The 21,010-nt window shown below is 43.5% G+C and overlaps 1 protein-coding gene across 6 annotated transcripts in view; it reads right to left on the reverse strand.

Annotated features, from left to right (window-relative positions):
- The window catches only part of LOC109873787 (serine/threonine-protein kinase ULK1), a 48,005-nt gene that overhangs the window by 9,412 nt on the left and 17,583 nt on the right, over positions 1 to 21,010 (reverse strand). For 3 of the 6 annotated variants that reach the window (XM_031808865.1, XM_031808869.1, XM_031808867.1), the window contains 13 exons: positions 20,802 to 20,834; positions 17,617 to 17,653; positions 14,604 to 14,777; positions 11,623 to 11,696; positions 11,406 to 11,507; positions 10,857 to 10,915; positions 10,444 to 10,526; positions 10,295 to 10,345; positions 10,062 to 10,150; positions 6,994 to 7,156; positions 6,714 to 6,777; positions 3,043 to 3,129; positions 1,823 to 1,957 (listed from right to left, as the gene is read on the reverse strand). In XM_031808865.1, coding sequence (XP_031664725.1) covers positions 1,823 to 1,957; positions 3,043 to 3,129; positions 6,714 to 6,777; positions 6,994 to 7,156; positions 10,062 to 10,150; positions 10,295 to 10,345; positions 10,444 to 10,526; positions 10,857 to 10,915; positions 11,406 to 11,507; positions 11,623 to 11,696; positions 14,604 to 14,777; positions 17,617 to 17,653; positions 20,802 to 20,834 — 1,151 coding nt within the window. Of the gene's footprint in view, positions 1 to 1,822; positions 1,958 to 3,042; positions 3,130 to 6,713; positions 6,778 to 6,993; positions 7,157 to 10,061; positions 10,151 to 10,294; positions 10,346 to 10,443; positions 10,527 to 10,856; positions 10,916 to 11,405; positions 11,508 to 11,622; positions 11,697 to 14,603; positions 14,778 to 16,922; positions 16,993 to 17,616; positions 17,654 to 20,801; positions 20,835 to 21,010 lie in introns of all 6 variants that reach the window. The other 3 variants (XM_031808870.1, XM_031808866.1, XM_031808868.1) reach the window with 3 other exon arrangements.

The following is a 21,010-nucleotide window of genomic DNA, read 5'->3' on the forward strand; positions in this document are numbered from 1 at the left end:
CCTGTCGTCCACAATCTTGATCACGTTGAGGGAGAGGTTGTTGTCCTGGCACCACACAGCCAGGTCTCTGATCATCATTGTCGGTGATCAGATCTACCACTGTTGTGTCATTGGCAAACTTAACGATGGTGTTGGAGTCGTGCCTGGCCATGTAGTCATGAGTGAACAGGGAGTACAGGAGGGGCCTGAGCACGTACCCCAGAGGGGCCCCTGAGTTAAGGATCAGCGTGGCGGATGTGTTGCTACCTACCCTTACCACCTGGGGGCATCCCATCAGGAAGTCCAGGATCCAGTTGCAGAAGGTGTTTTGTCCCAGGGTGATGAGCTTTGAATGCACTATGCTGTTGAACGCTGAGCTGCAGTCAATGAATAGCATTCTCACATAGGTGTTTCCTTTTGTCTAGGTTGGAAAGGGCAGTGTGGAGTGCAATAGAGATTGCGTCATCTGTGGATCTGTCGGCGCAGTATGCAAATTATGTGGGTCTAAGGTTTCTGGGATGATGTTGTTGCTGTGAGCCATGGCTATAGCCGTGAGTGCTATGGGTCAGTGGTCATTTAGGCAGGTTGCCTTAGTGTTCTGGGGCACAGGGACTATGGTGGTCTGCTTAAAACATGTTGGTATTACAGACTCAGTCTGGGACAGGTTGAAAATGTCAGTGAAGACACTTGCCAGTTGGTCAGCGCATGCTCGGAGTACACGTCCTTTAGTTTTTGCTTGTAATCAGGAGGATAGAATTATGGTCAGATTTGCCAAATGGAGGACGAAGGAGAGCTTAAAATCGCGTCTCTGGTTGCACATTTAACATGCTGGTAGAAATGAGGTAGAACGGATTTAAGTTTGCCTGCATTAAATTCCCCGGCCACTAGGAACGCGAATGTATGAGCATTCGAGTGCGGACTTAGTGGCAGCATCGGTTTGTGGTGGTAAATAGACAGCTACGAAGAATATAGATGAAAACTCTTGGTAAATAGTGTGGTCTACAGTTTATCATGAGATACTCAACCAAAACCTAGAGACTTCCTTATACTATTACATTTTGTGCACAAGCTGTTGTTTACAAATATACATAGACCGCCACCCCTTGTCTTACCAGAGATGGCTGTTCTATCCTGCCGATACAGCGTAAAACCCACCAGCTGTATGTTATTCATCTCGTTGTTCAGCCACGACTCATTGAAACATAAGATATTAGTTTTTATTGTCCCGTTGGTAGGAAATACATGATCGTAGTTCGTCTATTTTATTATCCAATGATTGTACGTTGGCTAATAGGATCGATGTTAAAGGCAGATTACCCACTCGCCGTCAGGATCCTTACAAGGCACCTGGGCCTACGTCCCCGATATCTCTGTCTCTTTCTCCTGCGAATGACGGGTGTCTGAAATAAATCCTTTGTGTCAGACTCGTTACAGAAAAAATCTTCTTCCAGTACGAGGTGAGTAATCACTGTCCTGATATCTAGAAGCTCTTTTCGGTCATAAGAGACAGTGGCAGAAACATTAAATACAAAATAAATTACAAATAACGCAAGAAAACACACACAATAGCACAATTGGTTAGGGGACCGTAATCCGGCGCCATCAAGAACTGCAACGCTGCTGGTTCTCACTTTCAACAGCTTCAGTGTGTATCAGAAATGGTCTAGCACCCAAAGGACATCCAGCCAACTTGGGCCAGCATCCCTGTGGAACACTTTCGACACCATGTAGAGTCCATGCCCTGACGAATTGAGGTTGTTCTGAGGGCAAAAGGGGTGTGTGCAACTCAATATTAGGAAGGTGTTCTTAATGTCTTGTACACTCAGTGTATGTATATACTGACTGTGGGGAGCCATCATGGCTGAGGGAATGAAGGTTCTGCTCCATGCGCTGGTAGTTGGGGACCTGAGTGGGAACGGGAATGGGCACCGACTGACCATAGTTACCACAGTTACTGCCAGAGAACTCACTTGGCCGACTGAAAGAAGAGAGAAAGCGGGAGCTACGTTTAACCATTCCCTGTCTAATCAATGCATTAACAAAGAGAGTGAAACAGCAAAAATACTGAGAGAATATTAACAGACAAAACATTATGTAATAGTGAGTGAAAGATAGAGCCCTTGATTTGTGATTGCTTTGGTAGAGAGGGGAGATGATTATGATTAGATTGACCTACTGAATAGTGCTGGGAATTGCCAGGGACCTCATGACACAATATTATCACAATACTTAGGTGCTGATACTATGTGTATTGTGATTATCACAATTTGATAATGCAATTTTATTGCTATTTGATGTTCCAAAAATATTGCTCACTGCTGCAGAGAGAAAATTAGTTTTAAATCAGTCATGGAAATAAGAGCTGAAATATTGGCTCACTATTTTTTTTTAATATTGATTTTTTTGCTGTGTAGATTGATGAGGAAAACAAATCATTTAATACATTTTAGAATTAAGGCTGGAACGTAACAAAATGTGGAAAAAGTCAAGGGGTCTGAATACTTCCCAAATGCACTGTAGTAGGCCTAGCCTGTAGAACGGGATCCTGCTCTTTTTAATTAAGGCCATCAAAACTCTGTTCTCTCACACAATTGTATTGCCTATAGAAATGTTGCGCAACATGAGCTCATGGGCTCACATGAAGTATTTGATAAGACTACATTTGCTGATGTCAGAGTGATTAGAGCGACAGAGAGCTGAGTACCAGGCAGTTAGCAAGTTTGGTAGGCTACTAAATGACCATCAGCAGCATCAGAGACTAAACGATCACGTGGAATTTGACTGCGGTCATGACTTGTGACCGCAGGTGTGGCGGTAATATGGTCACCGTAACAGCCGTACCCATCACTACTACTGACCTAACATATTTTTGTCATCAAACCTTACAAACAAATCCCCCTACTCTAGAAGGGTATCATTGGCCTGGGCTTCCAGTGCACAATATACATTGACTCACCCAGCTGCCAGAGTGAGGGAACTGGCATTAGCAAGTCATGGCTTTAGTATGTCTGAACACTGAGAATAAGTGAATCCCTTTCCAGTGAGAGTGTGATCAGAACTTACCTGATGGGACTGCGGGAGCCACTGTAGGAGGGGGAGTGGGGTGGGGTCTTGCCCTGACTGCCCAGGCCACCAGAGGCCAGTAGAGAGCTGAGGAGGAGGAGACAAGAGTTTAGTGGCTCTAATATATTATTAATAAGTAGGATTGTTATTTTAAGCCGGTTTCACATTGGCATTTCCCAACAGCATTGTGTACAGGTGCCCACATAAGACCAATGGGCTGGGAATTGCCAGGGACCTTGCGATACTTCGGTGCCAATATGATATGTATTGCGATTCCCACGATTCCATATGTAAAGCAATTCGATACTGCGATTTTATTGCAATTTGATGTTCCAAACATATTGCTCAGTATAAGTCTGCTGCAGAGAGACAAGAGATAGCATGGGAAAATACATTTTGATCAGTCAGGAAATAAAAGTGCTGAAAACATGGCTTACAATTTAAAAAGAAGAAAAAGCTTTAGAATGAAAGATACCTGAGTTTTGGAGCAGGAACAGCTGAGCTATAGATAGCAAAAAAAGAAACGTCCCTTTTTCAGGACCCTGTCTTTCAAAGATCATTCGTAAAAATCCAAATAACTTCACAGATCTTCATTGTAAAAAAGTGTTTAAACACGTTTCCCATGCTTGTTCAATGAACCATAACCAATTAATGAACATGCACCTGTGGAACGGTCGTTAAGACACTAACAGCTTTCATTCTATAGCTTTTTCTTCTTTTTAAATTGTAAGCCATGTTTTCAGCACTTATTTCCTGACTGATCAAAATGTATTTTCCCATGCTATCTCGTCTCTCTGCAGCAGACTTATACCGAGCAATATGTTTGAAACATCAAAGGCAATTAAGGTCACAGTTATGAAAACTTAGGACACTAAAGAGGCCTTTCTACTGACTCTGAAAAACACCAAAAGATGCCCAAGGTCCCTGCTCATTTGCGTGAACGTGCCTTAGGAATGCTGATGTGGCCAGGGTAAGAAATTGCAATATCCGTACTGTGAGATGCCTAAGACAGCGCTACAGGGAGACAGGATGGACAGCTGATCATCCTCGCAGTGGCAGACCACGTGTAACAACACCTGCACAGGATCGGTACATCAGAACATCATACCTGCGGGACAGGTACAGGATAGCAACAACAACTACCCAAGTTACACCAGGAACGCAAAATCCCTCCATCAGTGCTCAGACTCTCTGCAATAGGCTGAGAGAGGCTGGACTGAGGGCTTGTAGGCCTGTTGTAAGGCAGCTCCTCACCAGACATCACCGGCAACAAAGTCATATGGGCACAAACCCACCGTCGCTGGACCAGACAGGACAAGCAAAAAGTGCTCTTCACTGACAAGTCAGGGTTTTGTCTCACCAGGGGTGATGGTTGGATTCGCGTTTATCGTTGAAGGAATGAGCGTTACACCGAGGCCTGTACTCTGGAGCGGGATCGATTTGGAGGTGGAGGGTCCGTCATGGTCTGGGGCGGTGTGTCACAGCACCATCGGACTGAGCTTGATGTCATTGCAGGCAATCTCAACGCTATGCGTTACCTCCTCCCTCATGTGGTACCCTTCCTGCAGGCTCATCCTGACATGACCCTCCAGCATGACAATGCCACCAGCCATACTGCTCGTTCTGTGCATGATTTCCTGCAAGACAGAAATGTCAGTGTTCTGCCATGGCCAGCGAAGGGCTCGGATCTCAATCGCATTGAGCACGTCTGGGATCTGATGGATGTGAGGGCTAGTGCCATTCCCCCCCCCCAGAAATGTCCGGGAACTTGCAGGTGCCTTGGTGGTAGAGTGGGGTAACATCTCACAGCAAGAACTGGCAAGTCTGGTGCAGTCCATGAGGAGGAGATGCACTGCAGTACTTAATGCAGCTGGTGACCACACCAGATCGTGACTGTTACTTTTTATTTTGACCCCCCCTAGTTCAGGGACACATTATTCCATTTCTGTAAGTCACATGTCTGTGGAACTTGTTCAGTTTATGTCTCAGTTGTTGAATCGTGTTATGTTCATACAAATATTTACACATGTTAAGTTTGCTGAAAATAAACGCAGTTGACAGTGAGAGGACATTTCTTTTTTTGCTGAGTTTATATCTATATTTTTTACAAATCGATAGTTGGAATAAAAGTATCAATATACACTGAACAAAAATATAAACGCAACATGTAAAGTGCTGGTCCCATGTTTCATGAGCTGAAGATCCCAGAAGTGTTCCATACGCACAAAAATATAATTTCTCTCAAATTTTGGCCACAAATTTGTTAACATCCATGTTAGTGAGCATTTCTCCTTTGCCAAGATAACCCATCCACCTGACAGGTGAGGCATACCAAGAAGCTGATTAAACAGCATGATCATTACACAGGTGCAGCTTGTGCTGGGGACAATAAAAGGCCATAACACAATGCCACACAACACAATGAAACAGATGTCTCAAGTTGAGGGAGCATGCAATTGGCATCCTGACTGCAGGAATGTCCACCAGAGCTGTTGTCAGATAATTTAATTTCTCTACCAACATCGTTTTAGAGAATTTGGCAGTACGGCCAACCGGTCTCACAACCACAGACCACATGTAACCACGCCAGCCCAGGACCTCCACATCCGGCTTCTTCACCTTGCCTGAGACGAGCCACCTTGACAACTGATGAAATGGTGGGTTTGCACAACTGAAGAATTTCTGCACAGACTATCAGAAACCACCTCAGGGAAGCTCATCTGCACGCTCGTTGTCCTCATCAGGGTCTTGACCGGACTGCAGTTTAACATCGTAACCGAAACTGATTTCAGGGGGCAAATGCTCACTGTTGATGGCCACTGGCACGTTGGAGAAGTGTCCTCTTCAAGGATTAATCCTGGTTTCAATTGTACCGGGCAAGTGGCGTGTGGGCGACCGGTTTGCTGATGTCAAAGTTGTGAACAGAGTGCCCCATGGTGGTGGTGTTATGGTATGGTCAGGCATAAGCCACGGAAAACGAACAATGACATTTTATCGATGGCAATAAGAAACCGATTTCATATATAAATGCACAAAGATACCGTGACAAGATCCTGAGGCCCATTGTTGTGCCTTTCATCCGCCGCCATCACTTGATGTTTCAGCATGATAATGCACAGCCCCATGTCGCAAGGATCTGTAGACAATTCCTAGAAGCTAAAAATGTCTCGGTTCTTCCATGGCCTGCATACTCACCCATTCATTAAGCATGTTTGGGATGCTATGTATCGACGTGTACGACAGCGTGTTCCAGTTCCAGCCAATATCCAGCAACTTCACATAGCCATTGAAAAGGAGTGGGACAACGTTCCACAATCAACAGCCTGATCAACTCTATGTAAAGGAGATGTGTTGTGCTGCAAGAGGAAAATGGTCACACAAAATACTGAGTGGATTTCTGATCCACGCCCCTACCTTTTATTAAAGGTTTCTATGACCAACAGATGCATATCTGTATCACCAGTCATGTGAAATCCAGAGATTAGGGCCTAATTAATTTATTTCAAGTGACTTGATTTCCTTATATGAACTGTAATTCAGTAAAATCTTTGAAATTGTTGCAGGTTGCGTTTATATTTTTGTTCAGTGTAAAATCATCCTAAATAATATTACGATATGTAACTGTATCGATTTTTGCCCCCATCTCTAAAGACCATGTCCATTAAACTCACCCGCTGTTCATCAGACTGTCGTGGAACACCTTCCCAATAGGCCCGTCACAGGTGAGCTCACCTGCTGAGAAACCATAGCAACATGTCAAAGAGGAATGACCATACAGCCAAACTGATGAACCTCAGAATCATCTCAGAAAGTGGACTACACTGCTATTGTACCTTCAGAATGAAAGTAATCAAAACAACTTCTCTCACAACCTCTGGATTCTATACACATTACAAGACTGAAGAACAACAAGAACACCACTTAGTGGTTGAGGAATGAGGATGCGCTTACTGGGAAAGTGGACGGGCACCATTACAAAGTCGTCTGTGTCACAAGAGGAGTTCTTGCTGCTGCAGCCACCTCCAGATGAGTCCTTGAGGAGAAGGCCAGGGGCATCCTGGGTAGGGGAGGCAAGGGTCTTGGCGCGGAGCTGCTGGACCTCAGCCAGAGACTGCTGCAGAGAGAGAGAGAGAGAGAGAGAGAGAGAGAGAGAGAGAGAGAGAGAGAGAGAGAGAGAGAGAGAGAGAGGAACTATGACCACAGCACTGACTCTGAACAACCCACTATATAGTACACTACCGGTAGTACACTAACGTTCAAAAGGTTGGGGTCACTTAGAAATGTCCTTGTTTTTGAAAGAAGAGCAAACAGGCTCAAACCAGAATAGAAAGAGTGGGAGACCCCGGTGCACAACTGAGCAAGAGGACAAGTACATTAGAGTGTCTAGTTTGAGAAACAGATGCCTCACAAGTACTCAACTAGCAGCTTCATTAAATAGTACTCGCAAAAACACCAGTCTCAATGTGAATTGGCGACTCCGGGATGCTGGCCTTCAAGGCAAAGTTCCTCTGTCCAGTGTTTGTGTTCTTTTGCCCATCTTAATCTTTTCTTTTTATTGGCCAGTGAAATTGCTTTTGATTTACAACTCTGCTTAGAAGGCCAGCATCCCAGAGTCTCCAGACATTTCACGTGTTTTCATTGGTGATTCACTTCGACAACTGTGATGCAAGACCAGGCCAGCCATCAACAAGACAGCTGGCAGCGATCAGAGAGGTTTGGCACAAGTGGGTGGAGTGCCTGCCACTCATCTATAACCCAAGTCCATACATCACAGTGGATGAGCATCTGGTCGCTTTTAGGGGACGCTGCCCTTTCAAACAGTACATGCCAAGCCAACCGTCTAAATATGGAATAAAGATATGGGCAGCATGTAATGCCAGGACAAGATATGCCTGGAACATGCAGGTTTACACCAGGAAAAAAAGGAAACCCAAAAGGAACCAGGGGAAGCGGGTAGTCCTGGAAATGACTGCAGGTCTCCAGGGGCACAACATGTGACAATTTTGTCACCTCATATGGTTTTGGTCAGGAGCAGCTCCAGAAGAAAATGACCACGGTGGGGATGGTCAGAAGGAACAAGCCTGAGTTGCCTCCTGCCTTACTCACTACCAAAGACAGGGATCTTTTTTCCTGTAAATTTGCCTTCACCGATACACACACTCTTGTGTCCTACTGCCGAAGAAAGTGCTACTGATGACAACTCTGCACCGGGATGCCGCTGTGAGTACCTGGGAGGACAAGAAGCCCAACACTGTCCTGGAATACAACAGGAACAATGAACAAAGGGGGTATGTTACTTTTTATCTTTCAAGTCTCATGTACTTTTTCTACTACCAGATTATTTTTATGGTGCAGATAAAACAAAGACATGTTGTTGTTTGGTGAAATGTTCGTTGAATTTGTGAACAATATGGAGTCAATTCTATTCATTTGAATATGTAAATATGTTTTAGAAGTGATAAATTAAAAACGATGCAATTTTTCACGTTACTATGCAAGACATGAAGTACCACTTGTATGTACTCATTATTTTATTTACTGATTGTTGCACTTTTGCAGGTTACTGGCACATACTCTTGTAAGACGATGATGGCACGTTGGCCCATGGTGGTGTTCTTCAAACTCCTAGATGTGTCGGCCAACAACGCATTTGTGGTGTGGATGGAGTTGAATCCAGGCTGAAAGCAGGGGAAATTCTTCAAGAGACGACTATTCCTAGAAGAGTTGGGGAAAGCCATGGTGGCACCCCTCATTCAAAGGCGCCAACACCATCCTCCAACACCATCCTCTGCTGGATTGGTGAAAGATATACAAGGGCCAGAAGCTAGATTTACGGCTGCCAGAGACGGAAGAGACAAAAGGAAGGAGGTGCCACCTGTGTGCACCAAGAGATGTCAAAACGAGCATTAGGTGCCATAAATGCAGTGCATATATTTGCAAGGGACATGCAACAACCACCATGTATTGTCCAACATATGCATGAGAACACACAAAATGTAACCACCATTGATTGAAGGATTTGTTAGTAACACTGTTATTGTTACTGTTGTTCTTTAATGTGTTCAGATATTAATTTTGTAATATGGTAAAGTTGTGAAAACTAAATACAGGCACAGACTGTGTGTGGAAAAATATTTAAGACTGACACTCTCTCCAATACAACCTAACATTGCAGAGTTATGTGCATCCTTTCAAGCACACCCCTCTCATTAACGTGTGGTGAGTTATTCACAATTGTCGATGAACAAATAAGGTTTTATATGTAAGATGGTTAAATAAAGAGCAAAATTATTGATTATTATTATTTGTGCCCTGGTCCTATAAGAGCCCTTTCTCACTTCCCATAAGCCGGGTTGTGACAAAACTCACACTCATTCTTATGTTTAATAAATGTATCGTATAGTATGTGTGGGCCAGGCTTACAATGATGTCAAAAAACTACATTTGAGAGTGCACTGACCCTGGTGCTAGAGGGGGTACGCAGCTGGAAGTTGAATGTTTGAAGGGACTATAAAAAGTTTGGGAACCACTGCTGTAGACTGACCAGGTGAATCCAGGTGAAAGCTATGATCCCTTATTGATGTCACTTGTTAAATCCACTTCATGAAGGAGAGGAGACAGGTTAAAGAAGGACTTTTAAGCAATTGAGACATGGATTGTGTATGTGTGCCATTCAGAGGGTGAGTGGGCGAGACCACAAGTTTTAAGTGCCTTTTAATGGGGTATGGTAGTAGGTGCCAAGCGCACTGGTTTGTGTCAAGAACTGCAACGCTGCTGGGTTTTTCACACTCAACAGTTTCCTGTGTGTATCAAGAACGGTTCACCACCCAAAGAGCATCCAGCCAACTTGACACACATGTCGGAAACATTGGAGTCAACATGGGCCAACATCCCTGTGGAATGCTTTTGACACCTTGTGGAGTCCATGTCCCGACGAATTGAGGCTGTTCTGAGGGAAAAAGGGGTGCAAATTAATATTAGGAAAGTGTATACACACACACACACACACACACACTCACCGGTGGGGAGGCTAAATGTGAGTTGGAAGAGCTGCTACAGGAGCTTGCTGAAGCAGAGCTGGGAAAGCATGTCATGGTCACAGCAGGAGCTGTATCAAAGAAAAATATCAATATAAATTCTCAAAATAATAAATACATTCATTCATTTCTCACACTGTCCTCGTCATATGATAGATTGGTTCGAATGTTTCAATTAGGGTTGAGAAGATGGATGCATAAGGACCGTTACTCACTCTTCTTCATGGATGAGCTCGTCTCTAGGAAGGGGTGACAGAAGAACTCCTCTACAATGACAAGAGATAAAGATTGAAAGTGAGGAACTTGCTCCTCAATTTTAAATAATGAGCACTGGTTTGACCCCTGTGAGTGTGGCCCCACTGACCGAAGTCCATGCGGTCCTTGTGGTTGCGCTGCAGAAGCCCCAGCAGCAGATTCCTCAGGTGACAGGAGGTCTCTCTGGGGATGCTGGGTGGGGGAGACAAAAGTCACCATGAATGCATGATGGTACTTCACACTTCATTCCTGCTGTAACAATTGATCGGGGGCCTGTTTTGCATTTCCCCACAAATGGTTAATGTTAGGATTGTGGTAGCTGATCCTAATCAAATGTTAAAAGCAGTGCGTGAGACTGTGATAATCACAAGTAATTTGTAACATATCCTGTGGTCAAATCCAGTCTCCCACAGCATTAGTTAATTAACATGGAAGCACCATTCAATACACACTCTCATGTGAAAGGAATCTGTACTCTCTATCTCTAAAAACACACAACTACGAGAGCTGATCAACACTGACTTGGGGCTGAGGTTCTTGTTTTTCTCATAAAACAGCCGGAGGTCCTGAGGACTGCTAGCCTGTGGGTAGCACACACAGACAGATACACACAAATGTTAACAGAACAAATCAACTGTGCAAACTTCAGTGTTCGCATGCACACAAGTTAGTTTAAAAAGGGAGTGTAAAGATCTGAAGAGGAAACACAGTCAGCTGATCCTGTCTGGCCAGTTTGGGTTACTCGCTTTCCTAAGAGCCTTAGGAAAGGCTGGATAAATAGTCTTGTTGTTTTAACTCTAGCTTGTCTACAGTTTGCGATCTCTCACATTATGTGGAAAGAAAAGCCAGTCTGTTCGGGCTAAGCCTAAGAGAAAACCAAAGCTGATTGCTGTCACGCCAGTCTTAAATATTGTATGACAAGTCAAAAACAAACTCTCTCGCTGAATGACCCCTTTCTGCATCGAGTGGATTCATTTTAACCATTCAAACACCGCCCCTTTGATTAAGCCTTTGAGACCGGTATATATGGGTATGATTTGAGTCCTATATCATGAGGACTATGGTGCTCACCTGAAACGGGGCTTTCCCAGTCAGACACTGGAACAAAATGGTACCGATGCTCCACAGGTCAGCCTTGGCATCATAGTTCTGAGACATGATGACTTCAGGTGCCTGGTGGATATGGGGGAAACATTTCAGAGATGCACACACGTCAGACACGGTACCTAATGGGACAGATACACACCCTCTGCCTGCCTATGGTCAGGCTGTAACTAGAGGTGCTCACCATGTACATAGGGGACCCACACAGAGTGGCAGCCATCATGTTGTTCTGAAGGTACCGGGCAAACCCAAAGTCAGCTGGAGAGAGGGATAGAAGAAGAACAGTAAGGGGGGGGGGGGGGGGGGGGGGGGGTGGAGACCACAGCTGTGCACTCAGATACTCAGCAAAACCTTGGGGCGATCACAAAATGTTTGCAATGAGTGGAAAAATGTAATACCAGCTGGGAACGACTGGAGAGGTTACAGTGGAGAGAGAACTCAATTGATTTTCCACTGAGCCACCAAGAGGACCAGTGACTGGAAGATTTGCAAGAGATTTTTGAAACCTGTCATCTTACTCTTAATTGACAGGCACTGGAACACCTTTAAATTATATTAGTAACGGTCCTACTTCAGAATGTCACACGGTCACAGGGAAAACAAATCACCAGTGGTAGCTAAAAAGGCAATGAGAAATATCCACACAAAAACACATGTCGTCATCATCACCACTAACTAACTAACTACAGTGTTGCACTGTTAACTTCCTTTCAAAGTGAGCGATCCACACACACACACAACTGTTTAAAGATGTACTATGCAGAAATCCCTCTGCCATTTCCTGGTTGCTATAATTCTAATAGCTTGCCTAACTTCCATTTATGTGACAAAACAAGCAAGGATAGTGTAGAGAATCATTGTACCAACTAAACTGCTGTTTGTGCGGGTGATCTTGGAGCTGAGCAACCTTCAACAGCGGCATGAGGATTATAACACTGTTGTGAGGTATGCTTCAGCCTTCACAAAGGCGATACATTCTGTCTGCATGATAAATGGGCTTGAGAGGGATTAATATGAGTGAGTTTTAAAACACATACAAAAAATGCTGCTCTTTTGTCTTCAGCCCTGCACTAATTCATTCTTCACACAATTGTGATTATCAGCTATTACATGGGTGTCAATTAATTCGGTGGAAAGATGGAACTCTTGTCGCTATAATTTATATGATGCATTACAGTGCACGTGCATGCACCACCACACACACACACACACACACACACACACACACGAGAAGTATTCAAACCCCTTGACTTTTTCCACATTTTGCCTTATTCTGAAATTGATTCAATTGTTTTTTTAATCAATTTGCCCCATAATGCAGGTATTTAGAAATGTTTGCAAATATATATATATATATAATAATAATAAAAAAATATGTAAAAAACAGAAATATTACATTTACATAAGTATTCAGGCCTTTTACTCAGTACTTTGTTGAAGCACCTTTGGCAGCAATTACAGCCTCGAGTCTTCTTGGGTAGGATGCTACACAAGCTTGGCACACCTGTATTTGGGGAGTTTCTACCATTCTTCTCTGCAGATCCTTTCTAGCTTTGTCAGGTTGGATGGGGAGCGTCGCTGCACAGCTATTTTCAGGTCTATCCAGAGACGTTCGATTGGGTTGAAGTCCGTGCTCTGCCTGGGCCACTCAAGGACATTCAGAGACTTGTGTCGAAGCCACTCCTGCGTTGTCTTGGCTGTGTGCTTAGGGTCATTGTCTTGTTGGAAGGTGAACCTTTGCCCCAGTCTGAGGTCTTGAGCGCTCCAGGGCAGGTTTTCATCAAGGATCTCTCTGTACTTTGCGCCGTTCATCTTTCCCTCGATCCTGACTAGTCTCTCAGTCCCTGCCGCTGAAAAACATCCCTACAGCATGACGCTGCCACCACCATGGTGCCAGGTTTCCTCCAGACGTGACGCTTGGCATTCAGGCCAAAAACAGTTCAATCTCGGTTTCATCAGACCAGAGAATCGTGTTTCTCATGGCCTGAGAGTCCTTAAGGTGTCTTATTGGCAAACTTCAAGCGGGCTGTCATGTGCCTTTTACTGAGGAGTGGCTTCGTTCTGGCCACCATCTCCACAGAGGAACTCTGGAGCTCTGTCAGAATGACCATTAGGTTCTTGATCTCCTCCCTGACCAAGGCCTTTCTCCCCCGATTGGGCGGCCAGCTCTAGGAAGAGTCTTGGTGATTCCAAACTTCTTCCATTTAAGAATGATGTGTCCACTGTGTTCTTCAGGACCTTCAATGCTGCAGACATTTTATTATTATTACCACCCCCCTTTTCCTCCCCAATTTTGATCTTGTCTCATCGCTGCAACTCCCCAATGGGCTCGAGAGGCAAAGGTCGAGTCATGTGTCCTCCGAAACATGACCCGCCAAACCCCGCTTCCTAACACCCACCCACTTAACCCGGTAGCCAGCGGCACCAATGTGTCGGAAGAAAACACCATTTACCTGATGACCGAGGTCAGTCTGCAAGCCCGCCACAAGGAGTCGCTAGAGTGCATTGAGCAAAGTAAAGCACCCCCGGCCAAACCCTCCCCTAACCTGGGCGACACTGGGTCAATTGTGCACCGCCCTTTGGAACTTCCGATCATGAACGGTTGTGATACAGCCCGGGATCAAACCCGGGTCTGTAGTGATGCCTCTAGCACTGTGATGCAGTGCCTTAGACCACTGCGCCACTCGGGAGGACCTCTGCAGACATTTTTTGATACCCTTCCCCAGATCTGTGCCTCGACACATCTCTGTCTTGGTGCTCTACGGACAATTCCTTTGACCTCATGGCTTGGTTTTTGCTCTGACATAAACTGTCAACTGTGGGACCTTATATATACAGGTGTGTGCCATTCAATTGAATTTACCACAGGTGGACTCCAATCAAGTTGTAAAAACATCAATGACAATCAATGGAAACAGGATACACCTGAGCTCAATTTCGAGTCTCAGGAAAGGGTCTGAATACTTGTGTAAATAAGGTATTTTTTATTTATTTTTAATACATTTGCAAGAAATTCTAAAAACAGTTTTTGCTTTGTCATTATGTGACATGGTGTGTAGATTGATAGATTGTTTTTAAAATGTAATCCATTTTAGAATAAGGCTGTAACCTAACAAAATGTGGAAAAAGTCAAGGGGTCTAAATACTTTCCGAATGCACACACACCTATCTTGATGCAGGTGTTGGTGGAGTGGGACTTGCGTCCTGTGTGGTAGGAGAGCAGGATGTTCTGGGGTTTGAGGTCTCGGTGGATGATATCCTTGACTTGCAGCACCCTCATGGCTCCAGCTATCTGCTGCAGAAACACCCGGATGGTGTCCTCACTCAGGGTGCCCTTGGCTAGGGGAGAAACAGGGGTGGAGGGGTAGGACAGGACAGTCGGTAAAGGAAAATAAAACAAACTATACTAACAGAAACATCAGGCTTGTTCCTGTTCCACGGCAACCTATGAAAACACAGCTTCTCTGAAGCCTGGGACTGTAGTCTAAATAAATAAGCAGCCCAGGGAGACAAGGCCTAAACTTTCTGTGCTAAATTCAGGACCTGGTTGGTTCAACCCACACCCTCATTATCCAATGTTACATTACCCTGGCTTTCATTTTCACTTTGCTAACATACCCTTATTCTGATAGTTTGCCTCAATGCTCTAGGTGACTTTCAATTGACCGAGGCTTTAACCACACAAGCCAGCTCCAGTCATGGTGTGCTCTGAAACCTTCCCCCATTGAGTTTGCCCCACTATGTGCCACAGAGGCCCAAATTAAGGAATGTCTAGCAAGCAATTCTAATGGGAGAGTTGTCCTTGAATTACAGTGGCATATTTTTATTTTTATATTGAACTGTTTATCAATGTTACAACATAATGAAAGTCCTTTATACTGCAAAATCTTATGTAACAATGCTTTGTTTAAGGTACTTAGGGTCCCTGTAGTGATATGTAGAGTTGTCGTGATATGTTTTGGGCATTTAATCATAAAACATAGAATGGCCTCCGTTCCTTCTCTTGTTAAAACAAATTGGTCCATGCTGCATGCCGACCCGGTTGTAGCGACAAACCTGCAGATTCTGCAATGCTTGTCAGTGGGGTAAAAAATTGATTTTGCGCCAATCAGAGAACACCAACCCCCCCCCCCCCCCCCCCCCCCCCAGGTGAGGGAGCCAACAGGAGTGACAACAAAAAGGGGAAAAAAAGAGGGCATTTTCTATGTCATGAGCCAGTCGCACTTCATATGCAATGTAGGCTATGTGATGGTAGCTAGCTAAGTGCACAGACGCAATGCACAAAACACGCACACTTTCACCAAGCCGAAGCTACCCCGGCGAAACCCGGACGACGCTGGGCCAATTGTGCGCCGCCCTATAGGACTCCCAATCCCAGCCGGATTGTGATATAGCCTGGATTTGAACCAGGCACTGAGATGCAGTGCCTTAGACCGCTGCGCTACTCGGGAGCCCTAAGTATTGCGACAATTTCAACGCAACATGCGACAATTTCAATGATTTTACTGAGTTACAGTTCATATAAGGAAATCAGTCAATTGAAATACATTAATTTATGCCCTAATCTATTGATTTCAGAAAGTGTGTGTCACCAAGCCGAAGCTACCCCGGCGAAACCCGGACGACGCTGGGCCAATTGTGCGCCGCCCTATAGGACTCCCAATCCCAGCCGGATGTGATATAGCCTGGATTTGAACCAGGCACTGAGATGCAGTGCCTTAGGCTACTCGGGAGCCCTAAGTATTGCGACAATTTCAACGCAACATGCGACAATTTCAATGATTTTACTGAGTTACAGTTCATATAAGGAAATCAGTCAATTGAAATACATTAATTTATGCCCTCATCTATTGATTTCAGATTAGTGGGCAACCTGAGATAGCTGTGGCATTGTGTTGTGTGACAAAACTGCACATTTTAGAATGGCCTTTTATCATCCCCAGCACAAGGTGCACCTGAGTAATGATCATGCTGTTCAATCAGCTTCTTGATATGCCACACCTGTCAGGTGGATGGATTATCTTGGCAAAGGAAAAATGCTCAGTAACAGGGAAGTAAACACATTTTCTAGCTAGCTAGCACATAATGTTGTGGTAGCAAGTGAATATGCTAACATTAGCTAGTTATTTAAACATTTGGCAATGGGCTGGCACTGGGAGTATGGAATTATGGAGAGTGATTCAAAAGTTTCTTCTTCATTTTAATAGGTATTTATCTAGCTGTGGCCATCTGGCTAGTCTCAACAAGGGCTTTCTACAAAATAGCAACATTAGCTCAGCTAGCTAGCCAACATTGGAATCTAGACCATAAACTAAGCAACACATGCATGCATTGCCAAACACAGACATGCATTGCCAAACAACGCTTCTGCCACCTTATGGTTTGGAGTATTTTAACAAAGCTTTGTGGCTGACGACTTCAAGGTCTTTATTGTGTGAACACAAAAGAGATTGACTGCTGACACTGTTCAGAGGTGCTAATTACCCTTGGCTGGCGATTGGTAGACAATCCTATGTGTGTGTCCTGCTTGAGAGATTTCTGTTTATCTTGAATGCTAGAAAGTGAAAAAAAGTATTTAATATATTGTATAGATCAAGAAAAAAAGGCCATTCAAATACCTATTTATTTTACTAGTATAATGTGTCATTGGTGTTACCGCCTTGAAAATCACTCATTACAAACATTTAGGACCTTGAGCATTCTCTCCTGTGGCAAACTTATTGGGGGAGGGGTCTACATTAAAGAAAATGATTAGCTAATCACACCCTTTTATTATGTAATTATTTGTAAGATTCCATTGATAATTTGGTGTCTAAATCCAAAGTGTCACTTGGCGTTGCTCAATTTAAATGAAAGTAAATAACATTGTGAGTAAAATTATTAATCATATCACTTTACTAAATAATTTTTTAAGGATTAATGACCTTAGAACATTTGGGGCCTCCATTTCAGAAAATTCTCACAAACCTAAAATGTCTCATTGGAGTTAGTACTCCTACTGGTGACACAATGTAATCATAATGGAACATATTATTTGAAGTCATTGAGCTACCAGATAAGTTGATTTAGAAGACGACAGTTCATTTTTTCTCCAAAATGCCATGCACAAATGCCACCTTAATTCAAGAAAGACCCGAGAGCTTCCCTGGGCGTTTGACCAATGACACAGTCCACTTACAGTGCAGATAGTCCGCCAGGTCCCCACCATTGCAGTACTAGAGAGAGAGGGAGATAAAAAAAATAATGACATTAGGAGACATACAGTGCATTCGGAAAGTATTCAGACCCCTTCACTTTTCCCACATTTTGTTACGTTACAGCCATATTCTAAAATTGATTAAAATATATATATTTTTCTCATCAATCTACACACAACACCGCATAATGACAAAGCGAAAACAGGTGTATAGACGTTTTTGAAAATGTATTTCAAATAAAAAACTGAAATACCTTATTTACATTAATATTCAGACCCGTTGCTATGAAACTCGAAATTTAGCTCAGGTGCATACTGTTTCCATTGATCATCCTTGAGATGTTTCTACAACTTGGACTCTACCTGTGGTAAATTCAATTGATTGGACATGATTTGGAAAGGCACACACCGGACTATATACAGTTGAAGTCAGAAGATTATATACACCTAAGCCAAACACATTTAAACCCAGTTTTTCACCATTCCTGACATTTAATCCGAGTAAAAATTCCCTGTCTTGGGTCAGTTAGGATCACCACTTTATTTTAAGAATGTGAAATGTCAGAATAATATTAGAGAAAATGATTTATTTCAGCTTTTATTTCTTTCATTACATTCCCAGTGGGTCAGACGTTTACATACACTCAATTAGTATTTGGTAGCGTTGCCTTTAAATTGTTTAACTTGGATCAAACATTTCGTTAGCCTTCCACAAGCTTCCCACAATAAGTTGGGTGAATTTTCGCCCATTCCTCCTGACAGAGCTGGTGTAACTGAGGCAGGTTTGTCGGCCTCCTTGCTCGCTCACGCTTTTTCAGTTCTGCCCACAAACTTTCTATGGGATTGAGGTCAGGGCTTTGTGATGGCCACTCAAATACCTTGACTTTGTTGTCCTTAAGCCATTTTGCCACAACATTGGAAGTATGCTTGGGGTCATTGTCCATTTGGAAGACCCATTTGCGACCAGGCTTTAACTTCCTGAGATGTTGCTTCAATATATCCACAGAATTTCTTGCCTCATGATGCAATCTGGGGCGGCAGGGTAGCGTAGTGGTTAGAGCGTTGGACTAGTAACCGGAAGGTTTCAAGTTCAAACCCCCGAGCTGACAAGGTACAAATCTGTTGTTCTGCCCCTGAACAGGCAGTTAACCCACTGTTCCTAGGCCGTCATTGAAAGTAAGAATTTGTTCTTAACTGACTTGCCTAGTTAAATAAAGGTAAAATAAAATAAATAAAATCTATTTCGTGAAGTGCACCAGCCCCTCCTGCAGCAAAGCACCCCCACAACATGATGCTGCCACCCCCGTGCTTCACGGTTGGGATGGTGTTCTTCGGCTTGCAAGCATCCCCCTTTTTCCTCCAAACATAACGATGGTCATTATGGCCAAACAGTTCTATTTTTGTTTCATCAGACCAGAGGACATTTCTCCAAAAAGTATGATCTTTGTCCCCATGTGCAGTTGCAAACCGTAGTCTGGCTTTTTTATGGTGGTTTCGGAGCAGTGGCTTCTTCCTTGCTGAGCGGCATTTCAGGTTATGTCGATATTGGACTCGTTTTACTGTGGATATAGATAATTTTGTACCCGTTTCCTCCAGCATCTTCACAAGTACGTTCATCTCTAGGAGACAGAACGTGTCTCCTTCCTTAACGGTTTGATGGCTGTGTGGTCCCATGGTGTTTATACTTGCATACTATTGTTTGTACAGATGAACGTGGTACCTTCAGGCATTTGGAAATTGCTCCCAAGGATGAACCAGAATTGTGGAGGTCTACAATTCTTTTCTGAGGTTGTGGCTGATTTATTTTGATTTTCCCATGATGACAAGCAAAAAGGCACGGAGTTTGAAGGTAGGCCTTGAAATACATCCACAGGTACACCTCCAATTGACTCAAATGATGTCAATTAGCCCACCAGAAGCTTCTAAAGCCATGACATCCCTTTCTGTAATTTTCCAAGCTGTTTAAAGGCACAGTCAAATTAGTGTATGTACATTTCTGACCCACTGGAATTGTGATACAGTGAATTACAAGGGAAATAATCAGTATGTAAACAATTGTTGGAAAAATTACTTGTGTCTTACACAAAGTAGATGTCCTAACGGATTTGCCAAAACTATAGTTTGTTAACAAGAAATTTGCGGAGTGGTTTAAAAACGAGTTTTAAAGTGTATGTAAACTTCCAACTTCAACTGTAGGTCCCATAGTTGACAGCGCAAGTCAGAGCAAAAACCAAGCCATGAGGTCTAAGGAATTGCCCGAAGAGCTACGAGACAGGATTGTGTTGAGACACAGATCTGGGCAAAGATACCAAAAAACATCTGCAGCATTGAAGGTCCCCAAGAACACAGTGGCCTCCATCAATTCTTAACTGGAAGAAGTTTGGAACCACCAAGACTCTTCCTAGAGCTGGCCGCCAGGCCAAACTGAACAATCGGGAGAGAAGGGACTTAGTCTAAAAACCTGTTTTTGCTTTGTCTTTATGGGGTATTGTGTGTAGATTGATGAGGGAAAAAAATAATTGTATACATTTTAGGATAAGGCTGTAACATAACAAAATGTGGAAAAGGTCAAAAGGTCTGAAAACTTTCCAAATGCACTGTATATAGTCAGTAGCCTCCCAAACAAGGCCTATCTGAATATATGAAAAGAATCAATGAAATCACCAGGTAGCCTATTGTTCTGGTAAAGATGCATCCGTAGCAGATTGCTAAACTGTATTTTATATGGAGTATATAAGTGTAGGCCTACTCTGTTTTTGCCAGACAAAACCAGAGAAAATAAAACAAGTGCTTTCTGGTCACTAATCTGCACAAGTGCCTTTGCGCGCCAATGCTGATGACTGGCCATTGGTCAACAGTCAAGACACACAACATTTTGGTTCTGAAGCATGTTATGTCTTTGAGACAAGAATTTGGTGCAATACCATAGGCCTATGTTAGTAACCAAATAGAATAGGCAAAGACATAAATATAAAATAGGTATATGTAGCCTATTAATATATATAGAAAAAAATAAGTATTTTTCCCATTCAGCTTCACACTTGCGACCTCTATCAAAACCTTCTTGCGGCCACCGGGATGAGAACCACTGAGTTAGAGCAGGAGTGTATGTGTTGAACCAGACACCAAAACAAGGGCCAAAGACAGAAATGACATAAGTAGCTTACCTCCATGACCAGGTACACAGAACTGGCCGTTTCCTAGAGAGAGAAACAAACGCAAGTCAGGGTTGTGGCAGACGACAAGAGAAAAACAACAATACAGGTGTCTGGGGTTTTAGCATGTCAACACTTACAATAGGAATGTTGTGACTGTGTGTTATAGAGCAGGAGGTGTTGAAGGCACATACATACTTGTGCTCGGTGACATAACTAGA

The sequence above is a fragment of the Oncorhynchus kisutch genome, linkage group LG29, assembly GCF_002021735.2.
Source record: "Oncorhynchus kisutch isolate 150728-3 linkage group LG29, Okis_V2, whole genome shotgun sequence".
NCBI lineage: Eukaryota > Metazoa > Chordata > Actinopteri > Salmoniformes > Salmonidae > Oncorhynchus > Oncorhynchus kisutch.